This window comes from Numenius arquata, chromosome 13 (assembly GCF_964106895.1).
Source record: "Numenius arquata chromosome 13, bNumArq3.hap1.1, whole genome shotgun sequence".
Classification (NCBI taxonomy): Eukaryota; Metazoa; Chordata; class Aves; order Charadriiformes; family Scolopacidae; genus Numenius; species Numenius arquata.
Genome location: NC_133588.1, coordinates 19,891,037 through 19,907,079, shown reverse-complemented (window position 1 = coordinate 19,907,079; position 16,043 = coordinate 19,891,037). Strand labels below are relative to the sequence as shown.

Sequence of the window (16,043 nt, the reverse complement as noted above, 5' to 3'; positions counted from 1 at the left end):
CACCCTAAAAAGATGGATAAAGGACTTTATCCCACCAACAGAGGTATGAAAAGGGCTGTCTTCTGGCTTCCTTTGAAACAGGTAACGCTTCTGTGAGGACTATCAACAGGGCTGAGCTCTCCTTTGCGTGGTTAAGGAGGACACCCGAGCACAGATTCAACCCAGCGTTATCTCAGCTGATCCAGGCCCTGGATACAGGCCCAGACATTTATGGTGTCTGGTTTAAGTTTTTATTATTATGCAATATTCTTGGTTGGTGATGACACAGAGATTTTAAGCAAGTTAATCTTTCAGGATCACACTCAGCTACTTGACTTTTAAATTAAAAGACTTTTAGCCAACAGACACCGAATGTAGGAAAATACCTGTGACAGCAAGGACGTTTAGGATCTTACCTTCCCTGCTTTTCTTTTAAATCATTTCTATTATTAATTACCAAGTGTTGATTCAATTATTCCTAACCTTGATCTATTCCTGCTATCAGTTATATGGCCTGTTTTATGTCCTATTTAATGAACCCTTTCAATGGAAATTAGAGAACTCATAATTTCTTTAACTTATATTTGTGACTTCCCCTGCTTCCAACAGACTACATCAATCCATTCTAAGACTTGATTTTAAAAGCTTTAATCATGCAATATGAAGCCGACACTGCTCATAAACGATGCTATTTCTTACATTAAGTTCTACTGAGAGTCAAACATTTTGGAATTTATGTTACAAAACAATGTAGGGAGTAACATTTTTCCCTGGCATAGGCTCAATGGAAAATATTTTTCACCAGTTTATTAAATAGGTTTACCATTAAAACCACTATATAATGCCTACTGACAAAAAGCTGCACAGATTTCCAAGTGTGAAAGTAAACAGAGAGTTTTGAGGAATATAAACCCCCGGGCACACTCTCCCCTGCTCTCACTCAAGTTCAGGTTAACGCTAAAGCAAAATAAGTCAATCACACCGAAAGAGGAGCGGGTTTGCACCGATTCCACTGGAACAGGCTGCTCTGGGCATGAATGAAACCTCCTGTCGTGTCTCCTCTCCCCAGTAAGACCATACCTACACAGACCTTCTGTGTGTTTGGGTGAGTATTTAAACACAATTTAAACTTGATTTATGCCACTTTGGTTTCAATAACATGCAGACTGGTCTGAAGACTGACTAAAAAATGGAGTAAGATGGAGTTACAGAACAAAAGATAAAATAATCTTCACCGTACTAAACTCATTTTTAAAGGTGTTCAAAGGACACAGTGACCTCCCTGTGCATTTTCTTGATGACACCAATAAGCAAGAAGGGGACTTCATGATGGAACTTCTGTGAAAAAAATTCAACTTTTTTTTTTTTTTTTAAATTTTTATATTAGGAAGAAAACCAGAACATTATGGAATGGAAGAGATCCATAAAGATGTCCCTAAAGGAGAATGTTTTGGGACAAACACCCTTTGCTAGTCTTCTTTCTTCCCTCTTCATCCTATTATCCTTGTGTTGGTACCTTTATTTTGGATGCCAAGACAAGGCTGAAGCGTTATCCATATCCAGAACATCATGATGAAATTATCAGCTGCTTTGCTGATATGAAAGAACAAACTATCTGATATCGTATCATTAACCAAGGAACACAAGCTAAAAATGCTGCACGTTTCTTGGATGCCCTCTTTCTGCTTTTTAAATCATTCCCTTGTAGCCACTTCACCACTGCCCAGAAGAACATCTGAGCAACAGAGGTCTTCAGGCAATATTCAAGACACGGAAATCATGGAAACACCGCTTCAAACCCAGCTTATTATCAAATCTGACAGGATTATATCCATCAGCTTATACAAAACCTGGAAGAAATCCAACTTCTCTCTCAGTTGTGGGTCATATGCGCATTTAAGAGCAGCCCACTTGGCAGTGAAGTTTTGAAATCTTTACATTTTTGTAGGAGTTGATTCAAAGCTTCTAATTTCAAATAACAAAGCCAGTGCCAAAGACACTCTAATTGACCTATTGTACTATAAAATTGGTTATTTTTTATTTTGGCAGTGCCAATAGAATTTGAGACATCAGCATATATTCAGCATCCAACGCAGGAAAAAAAAAAAAAAAAAAGAAAAACATTAAACCAAAATCTTGCCAGTCCCACCTCCCCCCTCCTCTTCGCAAAAGTTAATGCAAAAGAATATGTTTTTATTAAATATATTTGAATATTTCAGGCAAAAGTCTCTAAACTAGCTGAAGAAAGAGCTCTAGAAGCCTAATTACCGAAAACAGAGACATGCTTATATTTCTTATGGTTTCAAATATGTAGAAGGAAACCTGAGTTGAGAGCAAGGCATGGTGCCAGCACATCATGCACTCTCATTCGAAGGGTGGGAAAGAAGGCAGGGCTCGGGTACCAAAGGCCAGGGCGCAGCACCCAGACGGGGAGCCCGGGACTCATTCTGCCCTTACCCAAAGGCGTTATCATACCCGGGCACACCGCTGCCTTACAATCACACACCAGTTTGATCTAAGCATTTTTAATGTAGGTTACCACCAAAATATTTGCTGCCTCTTTACTAACACTATTGTTACCATTACTGGGAATGCATTCCATCCACTTTCCTTTATTCCCAGGTCGGCACAGCCTCGCTCCCTCTAGTGGGTGAGAAACAGGTTCCAGGAGACCCCGAATTTTCACCGCTGGCTGGAGCACAACTCTTCTATCCCAGCTACCAAGAGAACCACTATTTTGCTCCGACTACCAGAAAATGTGTTTTTACTGGCCCCGTTGTTTACTTTCACTTCCTCGAGTTTCCAACGGCCAAAAAAAGAATGCCAACGAATGCAAATACTGTGGCAGGAAGAAAGGCGTTTATTTCCAGCCTGCTTTCTCTCCCAGCAACGTAGTAGCTTCAGTTCTCAGCTTGACGGCGAGTTCTGGCTGCCATTAATTATTTTCACAAATCTGATTCTTCCTTTGCATACACTGGCTACGTACTAAACTCAAGTAGTATTAATATTCTGGCTCTTTTCCTGCCAAATAACTTGATTACTCTATTTCATTTGAATACTTGCTCGACAAACCCAACCCTGGAAACACTAAGGCCTGCTCTAATGTTTACAAGAACTCATTCCAGCAAATCTTACTACATAATCACATAATGAAAAAAGAAATCAAATAAAACTTAACCATGTACTTGGATTTTTTTTGACTGTTATATATATAAAATCTGTATAGGTAACGGAACTACAGAATACTGCCAGCAGGGAAACAAACAGGAGGAACAGGTCAATACAAAAGAACTTGTTATATGCATTTTTCTGTATATATTACAGAATATATACAGAAATTTTCTGTATATATTACATCTTCTAATGTATAATTATTACCTTCTGATACATAGAATCCAAAGAAGTTGGCTAAAAAAACAGCATCAGTTTGCTGCAAACAATGTTGCTTATTTTTTTTAAACAGGAATGACTTTCAACCGATAGACATTTTAGTCTTTCTACTTGATTTAAGTTACAACCTGATCTTAAGCCATGAGATGCCTTAAGCAAAGGACAATCACTCATTTACAGCAAATTAAGGCACTCAGTAGCTCACAAATTGTTACTCTTAGAATAACATATCAAAACTTCATCTGAAATCATTTGATAATTTTTAGATTCTTGTAATTTAGACTGATGAGTAAATAGTGCACCGAACCACACTGCAGAGAAAGTGACTGGCAATTACATTACTTGAAAGACTCTTACCAGAACAAAATTGTTAAGTAGCACATTTCTTAGAAAGTGACATTTTACAAAAAGACAAAGGCATGTATTTTCCACCAAAATCTAGTGCTGCTGTCATCAACAACCCAACAAAAGCTACAGCTACCTAAAATGGAAATGAAAAAGTAATGTATGGAAATATTCTCTTATAAAATCTCCTTAGGCTTCACATGTATTAATGTATTAGTTTGCAAACATTAAGATCAAAGGCAAAGCAACAAATACATCCTAAAAAGTTTTTAGTCAGATTTTTATTAACGATATACAAGTAGCAAGGCATAAAAAATTAATATGTTCAAGCCTTGAAATGTCAAGTGTAATGATCTCTAGCTCTGCTTACCTCCTTTGCTTTTTGTTTCAGTCTGGCTTGCTCTGGGTCTTCTTGCCTTGAGCGACTCTACATGTTTAAAAAAATGGGGAAAAAAGGTTAACAGATGGTTTAAGAACCCCTCATCTGTTGCAGTAAGTTAAAAAATAGCAAAGAAAGGGGAACAGGATACAAGGTGTCAAGATGGGATGCTTAAATTCATAGAAGTGCAATTTCAAACCCGTAGGCCTCACCCAAAAGACTGTTAAATATTCAGTTGTAAATAACATCTACCCCAGATTTAAATTAAAATTAAAAAAACTCAAACCCATGTTTTTGTCAGCACTAAAGTTTCCATACAGGTTTAGATTTCAACTGTTTGCTACAAACAAATTCAAGCATCCGAGAGCAGAAGTGACATCCTTTCCATTATGTGAACTTTTTAATTTAAATTCCTTAGTCTCACTTATTTTACAATAATTCACTGTTTGCAACCAAGCTTTTGTTCAGCTCTTGGTAGAGAATGTGCAGAAAGCAACTGAAAAGTCACCCTCTGGAACAGCAGAACTTCATATAAAGATGTTACTATCTGTATGAGCTTACTGGGAGTACAGCCCAGAAATACACAAAACTTAAACTCAGTCAAGCACTACTAATAATATTAATGTTGTCATTTTTAAAACTGAAGAAATACTGCCAAATGGCGACTTCCGTCTTTTCCTTCAAAACCAGGAACAATAGCTCTAAAAACGCATTAAGAATCACTGTTTAATTGCAATAACAACCCGTAACGGTACATTTATTCAGATACAGACTGGTTTACAATCATATGCTAAAATTATTAAATTCTTATTTACGCTCATAAGCGTACTCAACCTGATGGAATTCAAACCTCGAGAGGCTGATAATACATGCATTATGTTTTAATTGCATGACTGGCCAGTCTGCAGAAAAGGTTGCATAAGAAGTTGTAAGAAGCCACAATAAAACTTGCAACAACCAGGGAAAACAGTTGTTCCCAACACCTGAGAGATGGAATTGTTTTATTTGGGGGTTTCTTTGAGATCTGAAGTGATCTCATTCACACAGTTCCCAAAGGAATAAAGATACCCATACCCTCTCCTACCAATCCTTCTCCACCTCTTTCTATGCTGAAGACAGATGTGAAACTTGAAAGAATATTGACTTGCAAACTTACATATGCTCAGATTTGCCCTTTCTTTGAATTTTTCATAACTTACTCTGCTCAGAAGTTAAAAATTCAAGAAGCAAACCAAAAGGAGACAGGTTTTAAGGGCAAGTGGAGATGTAATACTGTTGATATTCCTAGAGAGCGCCTTGACTATGATCTGGCAGAGGGGGCACCAACGACACTGAATTCTCCAGCCTTTTCCCTGCTTGGTTTGTTGGGTTTTTTTATACTGGGATTATTTTTTTCAGCTAACATAGCACACATGTAAAATACAGTGATGACAAAGGATGGCCAAATTAAACAATAATGAGATTTTGGTGCACATCAGCTCCATCTTCCGGCCCCGCCGGCTCGCGATGCTGTGCCCGTGGCACAAACGGCAGTTTGACAGTGTCTGGGGGGAGGTAAGGAGACATTAACACCCCTAGGTAGCTAACGGCCAGATTAGACTCTCGTGTTGTAGTTGTGCCAACCAAGAAACCCCAACTTAACCCAGCCTGAGACTCCTTCGAACTGCTGTGGCCAGACAAAAAGAAAAATGTAGATAATCTGATCTAGTTAACATTTAAAGAACAACAAGGTATTTCATTAATTACGTGGGTCTGCCAGAGCTGGGACTCTAGTCACTACAGCAGTTACCAAGAACTTTTATATATACATTATATATTATATTTATACCTATTAGGTTAAAAACCAAACAAACAAAAAGCCCAATCAGTGAGTTGCTTCTCCAGAGGACTCGGGTGAGTATTTACGAACTGAGCTGAATGGGGCCCTTGCTCTGTCCTTTTGGGATGACAGTTCAACCACTGTGTGCCTCAGTTTCCCCAGTACAACGTCTGGAAAATCCCATTTAGCCCCTTCATGGGATTTGATGATAAATTTATAAACATACAATGAACTTTCTATTGCTCTCCGAGTCTCGCAGCCAAAGCCACACAGAAATCCTAAGTGTTGATGATCTACCACTGTACGAAGCCAAATCATTTGCCAAACGCAAAGCAGGAGTTAAAAGCACTTGAGCCTACGGAGAAATCAGTGTCCTGGGAGAGTCACGCCGAGGCTTCTCATATTGACACCAAGGTTCTACAAGAAAGCGAGAGAACCCTGGAAAACATACCAGATCTACATCGTGTTTGGGGATATTGTTAAGAAAAATTAAAGTACTAGATGCACAGTAACATTGCAACTTCCTGGCATCTCTAAGTGAAGGGAAAACTCTGAAAGCGCTACAAATTAAAACAAACAACACATTTAAAAGTTGGAGCTTTTTTTTCCAGAAACTGACCAAATAAAAGTAGATCTGGACTTCGAGATAATCTGAAAAAGCAGACCCCAAAAGCAGGCAAAAAAGCAGATGATCTACTCTGTGTAAGCCTCCAGCTCATTCACTATAAATAAATAATAAAAATTATTGCAGAGGTGAAAACAGGCACTCAGTTCCCGACTTATACTAAACACAGGAATTTTTTTTCAGTAACGAAAATTTAAAATACCAGGTGATGCTACAGATATAAATCCAGACTGAAGGTGAAGGTAGAACTACTACATTTAGAATAATGCAATGAGTTTCTGATTATTCCTCAAACACACCCCAAATGGCCCTTCACGAGAGCCCAGGGCGGCTCTTGTTTCAAAGAAGTAAATTCCAGCTTTACGTTGGATGTGGCATTACTGGGATAAGCAACACCAAAAACATTAAGGAATTTAACTGTCAGATTCTGTTTCTTTTTGTGTTCAGATACATTTTAATAGATTTTCTTTTTTTTTTTAAACAGATTGTTATACTAAGACCCCTTCCTGCTGACGGCCACACGTGCGTCTGCAGATCAGTAAGCTTCAGAAGTAAAAGCATCAGCACATAAAGGCTAAAACGTGTTAAAGGAAAAAGTATAAACATTGACTATTTTATTAATTCTTCACTTTACTATGTAATATAAATTATAACAGGCTTCTTCAATGCTGAGCCACACAGATTACAGCAAATACAAACAACCGAAAATGTCAGGCTTCCCAGAGGGGCCTCGATGGGCTTTAAAAACGTCACTGGCTGCTCTTCACACTCCGTTCCGCACGTGAACATCTTCCCCTGGCTCGGGAAGGGCTGAACAAGTTTGCTGCTGTAGGTCAGCTCTTGTAGGGCTTGTCTAGCTGTCACCATTTTTAGTCACCAATTATTTTAATATTTTACACTTAGTTTCATCAAAGCAATTCAATGCTTTGACTAAGCATTTCTAGGTTTTTTTAATTTTGGTTTATATTTTTTCTTTGAAGTCATCTCCTATTTTTGGGTTTGCCTTCCCTCCTCCTTTCCCTCTGACACCCCAATCTTAATATGCTGTATCTCACCTCTTGGGTGATATATGTTTTTCCAAAATCTTATAACTTGCCAATTCCTCCTTCCTCTAAAGCTTCGGAAACCCCCACCAGTCCCAGAAACCCCAACTTGGATCCTTTCAGGGAGTTTATCACAACTCGCCCTTCCCTTCTCTACTCCTCAGGTCTAGATCTGTAAATAAAGCGAGCTGGGTTTACGTAATATATTTTCATGTTGATGAATAAACACCTTTAGCAGCGAGGTAGCTTCCCATAGTAATTTCAGAGAAACCTAGGACTGATCTTAACCAGATAACATACTTTTAAATACATTAAATGCTGTCTGCGACTGAGAATTTATTCACCAACCCAGGTCTGTTAACATTTCTCCCAAACACAAGCTACTTTTATTAGACCAGACAGCCTGATATTTTAATTGTTAAGAATGAAAGTGCTTTGTGTTAGAGGACCTGCTATCTTATTTATCTGAAAACTGCATAGATCTCATCAGAGCTATGGAAATATTAGACTTTCAAAGTATGAAAAGCAGCATATGGTAAAAGTGTGTATTCAAAACACATTAGAAATACGGGGTTTCATTTCCATGTTACCAAACTCCCTAATGTTCCAAACCTCAGCTTTTCCCCTTGCCTGCATTAAGGAAGAATGCCACAGACAGACATCTAATTACACATTAACAGCACAGGGTTAAGAAGGGGATGTTGTATTTCATAGAATTAGAAAGCAACAGTACTTGTAAAATAAGGATATCTATAACTCATGTTATAATACATGCAACAATTATTTGTGAAATTGGGAGGACAGCCTGTATGCGGGTGGGCAGACTAACAGTCCCTCCGATGCATTTCATTACCATCATTATTCAGTATTTTGGTGTAATTTGCAATGTCAAACCTGCACCGTTGTTACATTTTGTCCCACTAACAAAAAAGTTTTCTGTTAGATCTGTAATAATTTTGAAGTCTCTGCTTGTTAAACCTGTATTACAAGATGTCTCACAGGGTCTCTCCTCCCAAATAGATCTCCTGCATTTAGCAACATCTGACCCCAGTTATGGCACTTACAGCTCTTACTCCCCCTTCCCAATACATATACTGGGAGTCTTTAATGCTTCAAATTCATCTTTTTTCATTAAATAAAGTTAAGAGTAACAACTGCAGGTGCTGTACTATTGAGAGCCACTGCTGTGCCAACAGTTTCAATTTTAAACCTATTTTTCCCCATTGATGACATTAGAACTTCACCCACGGCTGTACCAGCTTATAACTTTCACTTTTAATTAAAGAAATTAAATTGGCAACATGAAACACTTTGCTTTCACATTAGCTTTGTTAATAAAAAGTGAAAGTTAAAGCAGCATAGCTGAGGGTAAAACCCTATTCAGAGCTACGACCACAGCGAGGTGGAATGCAAGAGTACAGGTCTAAAAAAAGATTTATTTTAAAATCATTAAAATTGAAATAACAAATTTCTAAAAAATTCAGAAAATTATCTCAACGCAGTAATTCCCTCTTTGCTCTCCTCTCATCAGAAGTGAGGTATACCTTTCCGTGTAGGAAGCTGCCCTCCATCCCGCGGAGGCTCAGAAGAGAGGGGAGCAGTGAACCAGCGTGACCAGGAAACCCGCATTGCCAAACTCCAGCTCTCTCTCCCCAATAACAAAGCCCTTCAGCCTATAGCGCTATAAAAATCAGTCACCCAGAAATGCTAATTAACTTTACAAACAACACCTAACATAGTTTTCCTTTTATTAACGTAATTATTCTTTTTACAGAGTAGCTCTTACTCCTGCGAGAGTCAAATTTAAGACCCCAAAAACTGAAGAGGTTTGTCCTGCTAATACAGAACACTCAAAATAATAGGCTAATAGAAGATATATATTGGAAATTAATTTTCAAATTTAATTTGATGAGAAAATAAACATGCATTTAGTCAGTTTGAGCAGATGATTTAACACAGTAATTAGTAAAGATCCACTTTATTATAGATTATATCATAGAAGTATTCATTGATTTTCTGAAAACAAGGGCAACCCCAAGCTGTACCTCTTTACGGCAGAAAACACAATACAGAAATAAAACCAAACAAAAGAAAAAGAATCAGCTGCAAACTCCTATTCCTTCTGCTGCCAGAAATATTTCCGTTATGAGCCCAGACCCAGAACCTCATTCAATTTGACACACACAAACAGCATTTGCCAGGCTTTGGAAATAGCTATGAAAGCAGCGGGGACCACAAGGTTTACTACAGAAAGACCTGTGCTTTCTTGGTTCTGTTTGTTGTTTGGTTTTTTTTTTTTTAAACAAAACACAACACACACCATGTCAAACATAAAGGTAAATTCCTCCAGTGATTTCAGTCTGGCTTTTGACCTTTCTGCAGGCTTAGGGCTTTCCTCAGCTCTTCCTGCCATTCCCATCCCAGCCACCAAAGGCAGACTGGGAAGATCTCTGCTCCCGCGCACGTGCAACAACCAGCTGGGCCTTACTGGGAACACGGGGGCGAGGAATTGACTCTCCCAAAGATTTCCTTTAAAGGGACCCCACTCTACATGTGTGTTTCTATACAGGGCCCGTGCCACTATAAATTCACATATCAAGAAGATAACCCCAATTTTGTCTTCCCTGAAAATATCTCACTGGAATGCGAACATGAGGCATTAATCTTTTAAGCCCGTGGTATGAAGTTCCTATTTGTCAAGTATTTTCCAGGTAAGATTTTGTAATATTCTCTCATTTAACAAGCGAAATAACACTGCTATTTTGCTTTAAAGATACTTGCGTAGCTTCACGATTATTTTTAGCTTAGATAGGGACTTTCCTCAGAATGTCAGAAATTTAAAAATATTTTTCTGCAACCTAACTTTTTAATTCTGTCTCCCCATCTGATTTTATCTCTCATTCTCCCTAAAACATTTCCTGAAGCAAAACCAACCCCATCTGGGTGCTTACAAAAAACCCAGAGTAAAGCAGATACCTTGGCGGCCTTTAGCAAGATTTCCCTCTCCTGTTCATCTTTCCTTTGCTTTTCCAAACGCTCCAACTGTTCAAAAAACTTCAATTGGGACCGGACATCTGTAGCTTGTTCGTACCACTCATCGTCCTGTAAAATACAAGCAATGTTTTATGAAAACACACATTTAAAGAATATAGGTGTTATACATTAAAATCTTTCCACTGTACTAACAATAAAAAAACCCAAACCACTAACAATGGAATTGGAGTAGCATTTTATCTCAAAATGTTCTTTTTAAGGAGAACATCATTGTTTAATTAGGAGGAAGAATTTACAGCCGAATTCTTCAGTTGCTGGTTTAAGACAAATTGGTAGCTTTTGTAGAATCTCAGTATTTTTCACAGGCAAGGACATGTTACTATAGTCAGTAACGTGCCTTAATCTACAGTTACTGTAGATTCCTATCTATTGGAGCAATTTTGATCCAATCAATGGTTACCTCGGTCAAAAAATGGAGACCAAATGGGGAATCAAGAGTCTTTGTCGCAATCCAGGAGCGGAGACAGTTTAACAGAGCCTCAATGCAAGGCACTTTAGCACAGGTGGATGAAAACACAATTCCACACAGAAATGCTGACACCACCTTCTCCACACACTTACCTTGTACGACTCCATTCGGTGCTGGGTTATCACGGTCACTTTTTCTATCACCGTTCTTAATCTGCTTTGTGTTGCGTGGGAAATAAAAGTAACCACCTCAGCTGGCACGTCAGTAATTCCTAGTTTTTTAGCTAAAGCAAAAAAAAAAAAAAAAAACAAAAAACAAACAAACAAAAGAGAATTAGCTTACCCCCCACAAAAAAACCTCAAACCTCTAAAGAAGATAAAGTCCTAACTCCATTTTTCTGAACAGAAAACCCCATGATGGTGTATTTAGGCAGCATTGGTGCCACACTCGTGACGCCTTGGGAAGGGGTGTGAATGCACTTTGAGGTTTCAAAGACAAATCAGAGCATTTTTTTTTTTACCACTTGGAACTTAAAAACTTTACTGCAGTTTATCCTAGTATACTAAAACAGAGCATAACAGAGTATGAGACAATTCTGAGTTCTCGGTTGTTTTATGCAAACAAGAGTAATTCCTTTATTTCCAGAAGCATTAGTGCAGGTTAACTCCAGTTAGTTAACTCCAGTCTTAGTGCACTAACCACTCCAGTGTGGGTGAGGTGAGGCTGTGGCCAAAGCACACTTTGGCCTACACTATTGGCATATTACTGATAATTTAAATTCTTTAGAAAAAAAAAAAACCATCACACTATTAATTGAATATGAGGAAATAAAGTCATATTAACAATGGTTATTTAAAACTACCAGTTGTCCCCCAACCACTGCTAAAAGACCTATTCTTAGTTATTGGGACATTGGATACTTTGTGCTGAGTTTATACAAAAAGCAAACACTCTGCCATCTAATAAATTGATATACTAAAAAAACCACCTAAAGCTACAGAAATAAGCTACACTTAAGAATTCCTAAATTGATCAAAATAATTACGAAGTGTTGAAGATAAGTTTGTAGATGCACGAATATACATACTTATCTAAGGTCTTACAAAGACATATGTGTGAGTCGTCCCAGTTTGATTGCTTTCTGGATAGAAAACTCCGTGTGTGGACACACACACGTGTATATATTTTATATATAAAAAAAATGCAGTAGTTGCATGGTGTATGGGCTATTGCACTTGCCCCACCATAAAAGAGTAAATACTCTGATTACACGGCATCAGTTTTCCATTGAATGAACCCAAGACTTTTAAAAACATTTGGAAATATTAACGGGTATGCAAAACACTACTAGAAATATATATGTTTGAGAGTCTGTGTGCCCGGCCTGTGACAGGGACAATGTCTGTCTCCTCCGGCTCTCCCGTGCCACAGCTCTGCCTTTTTTAATTTTTTTTTTTTGATCTGCAGTGTCTATTTAAATGTATATTTTATTACATCACTACAGTACATCATTCCCACACCTCCCAGAGCTGAATTCTGTGTCATATATTTCTGATATTAATTTTTTTAATGATTCTTTGAAGTCGTTATCTCATAAACTAACTTAAGCCATCACTGACTCCATATTGTACACGTTACCTTAAGGATTTTAGCAGTATGCATATATGCTTTTTAACTGATTTTTGCTTTATAGCTAAAAAAAATTAAATATTTCTTGATGCCCTCTGTAATAGAGATGGAACTCCGCCGAAGTTGCTGAAAGCTGAACGTATAATGGAAAGCAGACACACGCATTAAGATCCCAATGCTGCAACTGTTACTCATGCAAATTAAGTCCTTGAAGTCCCTGGGACTATTCATATTGGCAGGAGCTATTTCTGCAAGTCAGACTTGCAATATCAAGACCTATTTGAGCATGCACCATTTTATTATGCAAACATGTGTAAGCAAAGCTATCAACCAAAAAACCCCAGTCTGAAAGATAAAATGCGAGTAAGAAGTGAAATTTAATTAACGAGTATCCAGAGAAGAGGTTTGAGACGGAAAATTCTGCCGGGTACTCTAGGTAAGGGTAGGAATGAATAATTGTTAAAATAATAATTTGTTGAATTTCAGCAGTGTAACTAGAGCTCCCCAGTTCCCCTGAACACACACAATCCTTTCATAATGAAGAACTATCACCAACTTGGTTTTTTTCACAATAAAGGTTTTCCTAATTTTAAAGACTTTGTTCTAAGCAAATTCAACCATTATATGGCTTGTTCTGCCTATTCAACTCCAGAAATTCATCCATAGTCAAAGGACCATTCCCCAAGATGCCTGGTTCCTAAAGATCCTTGTCCTACGTCCTCTTCATCAGCCTCCTCTTCATCCAGTACTGCATCCTGGCAACAATGAAGACTAACGGCACAGGGGGGTGTATCAACAGCAAAATGGGATCAACGGGAACCCACACATCAAGGGAGGTGATAACTGCTCTTCACTCAGCCCACATCTAGAATAACGCAGTCAGTTTTGGGTTGCCTGGCACAAAAAAGACTTGGAAAAACCTGAGTCCAGGGAAAAGTCACCAAGAGGGTTATGGGGTTGGAGCACATGACCTGCATGAGGAGAACCTGAGGGTTCCCGATCCTGGAGCAGAGAAGGCTTAGGGGAGAGGTTATTGAGAAGATGGAGCCAGACTCTTTATTGAGGAAGCCTGGAAGAAGAATGAGAAATAAATTCATGAACTGAAACAGGAGAGGTTCTGACTGGATATAGAGAAGAATTCTTCATTATGAAGACAATTAATTACTGGAACACTTTGCACAAAATAGTTGTAGACTCTCCCACCTTCTAGGTTTTTAAGACTCTGCCAGACAAGGCCCTAAGCCACCTTCTCTGAATTTAACATTGACCCAGCTTTGAGCAAGAGTTTGGACTAGATGACCACTCCAGTTCTCTTCCAACCTATGATCCCTGTCCTCCTGCACAGCTCCAACTTCCTCCCGTATTCCTTATTATCCCACAATACCCTCAGTTCCCTCATCCACCGAGGATACCCCCTGGCATGTCCCCAGTCCGTATGTGTCCAGCTTGACAGCCGGGCGCAGTCAGCTCACCCCGAGATAGCCCGGCCAGTCTGGACCAGAGCACTGACCGGCACCAACCAGGCAGAAGAGCAAAGAAAAGGAAAAAACGGTTGATTTTCCTGTCAGCTGGCCCACACGGAAGGGCTATTGGTGCTGATTTATCAATGGATTCAAAAGTTACCTGAAGGGAGAGAGAAGGCAGGCGAATAGACCGTTCAATCGCTTCGGGCTAGCTTGCTTTGGAACACAGGCTAAGGAAGAACGACTACACAACAGATTTCCCCCAAACTGAATTAGTGTCAAGAAATCAGACTACAAAGACAAAATTTTAATTTTTAATAATTTTTATGCACAGCATTCGTCACGTATGGAAGCATCATCATGTCTTTCCTGCCCTGAATTACATCCGTCAAAACCCCGTTAGCGCAGGGTGTCAGGAGCAGGGCGCGTTCCGGAGCCACACACCACACAGAGACCTGGCACAGGGCTTAAACACTGGGGTTGTACCTGGGGCGAGGACAGGGAAATGACCAACGTGCTCCTAGAACAACAATCTCACCCGCACTGGAAAGGCTGCCCTCCTTACACTTCATGAGCAGTCACACACACCACGGGAGCGACCCGCTGCCCTAGGAAAAGCTTGATACCGTTTGTTTAGAGATCATCTTTTTTTGCTTTCTGCTACTTAAAGAAAATGCCAAGTAGAAACTTCTCAGCAAAGGGCTGGAAACTGCTAATTTTCATATGTTTCTATACTGAAGTCTTAGTATTTTTTTTCTTCACTGCTACACCTCCTCCCGAGTTTCATCCACTCCCATTTATAAAAAGCATTCTGGAATTCTCTCTGCCATCAAAGGAAAATAATGCTGTTCTCTAAATAGGAAAGTCCTGAGATACTCTTCTAGTCTGCATAATTACTTTTCTCAGCTTTAATAGAGAAAGGTTTCTCTTCCCTTTCCAAGATTCCTTAGACTGATGATGACATGGGAAAAGAAATATAACTTATTATTTTAAGAAACACATACATACATATATATAAAATACTATACATACTATATTGTATCACAAAACACAAATATCCTCAATATATTATTCATCTTTCTAACCAAGTCACTGGACAGTGGCTTCATCTACAGGTATTTTTATTTAGGTCCCAGCATTCTGGATTCTGGTCTTAATTGTGCCACCTGATCATTGCAACAGGAAGTCATAACATACATACTTAGATACGTACTGAAACGCAAAACCCAAGAGAAAACTAAGATTAAACCAAAAAAAAAAACCCACCTTATTTCTATCAGCAGGCTGCTACCATCTGTCTTTTGTCAAAAAAGTTGAATTTGTTTCTGACTTTTAGGTGATGATCTTAATGTGCTCTAAGATTGATAACATGGTCGTCTTGTAGTTTTTGACCAAAATTCTGCATTTAAAGCAGGAAGGAGCCACACACTCAAAAGTAAAACGTGAAGAAATGTGTAATTTGAGAGAAGTTGCTTGCTTTTAAATAATACATGTGTTAAATTTAGACATTTTTGATAACAAGTATATGCTTCAAGTCTTTAACATTATTTCAGCAATGTAATTCTGAACTTTTCCTAGAGCTATGACAAAAACATCATCAAGGATAACAACAAAAATGGAGCTGGAGCACAGCAGTGCTCCAAGCTATAATATTAACCGATCTCTCCACTTGAATTTGAGTTTCTGTATTTTTTGAAGATGTAACTAAGGTCAGGTTGTTCATTCAGGTGCTCTTGCCAGATCTCTGCTACACCAGAGCTGCGTGAGACCATCAGGAACTGATGACTTGTGGCAGGAACCAGTTTCAACACATCCTTGGAGGCATCAAATGCTACTAAAGCAGTCGGCTGAGTGACACTATCCCATATAAAAAATACGAGGGATCACAGATTACCACCCCCAAAGTAA

The 16,043-nt window shown here is 38.7% G+C and overlaps 1 protein-coding gene across 1 annotated transcript in view; it reads right to left on the bottom strand.

Annotated features, from left to right (window-relative positions):
• LOC141471418 (transcription initiation factor TFIID subunit 4-like) overlaps positions 1 to 16,043 on the bottom strand; it is a 130,231-nt gene that overhangs the window by 62,774 nt on the left and 51,414 nt on the right. The window contains exons 11-13 of the mRNA XM_074157947.1: positions 11,196 to 11,326; positions 10,557 to 10,682; positions 4,085 to 4,141 (exon numbers count right to left, since the gene is read on the bottom strand). Coding sequence (XP_074014048.1) covers positions 4,085 to 4,141; positions 10,557 to 10,682; positions 11,196 to 11,326 — 314 coding nt within the window. The remainder of the gene's footprint in view (positions 1 to 4,084; positions 4,142 to 10,556; positions 10,683 to 11,195; positions 11,327 to 16,043) is intronic.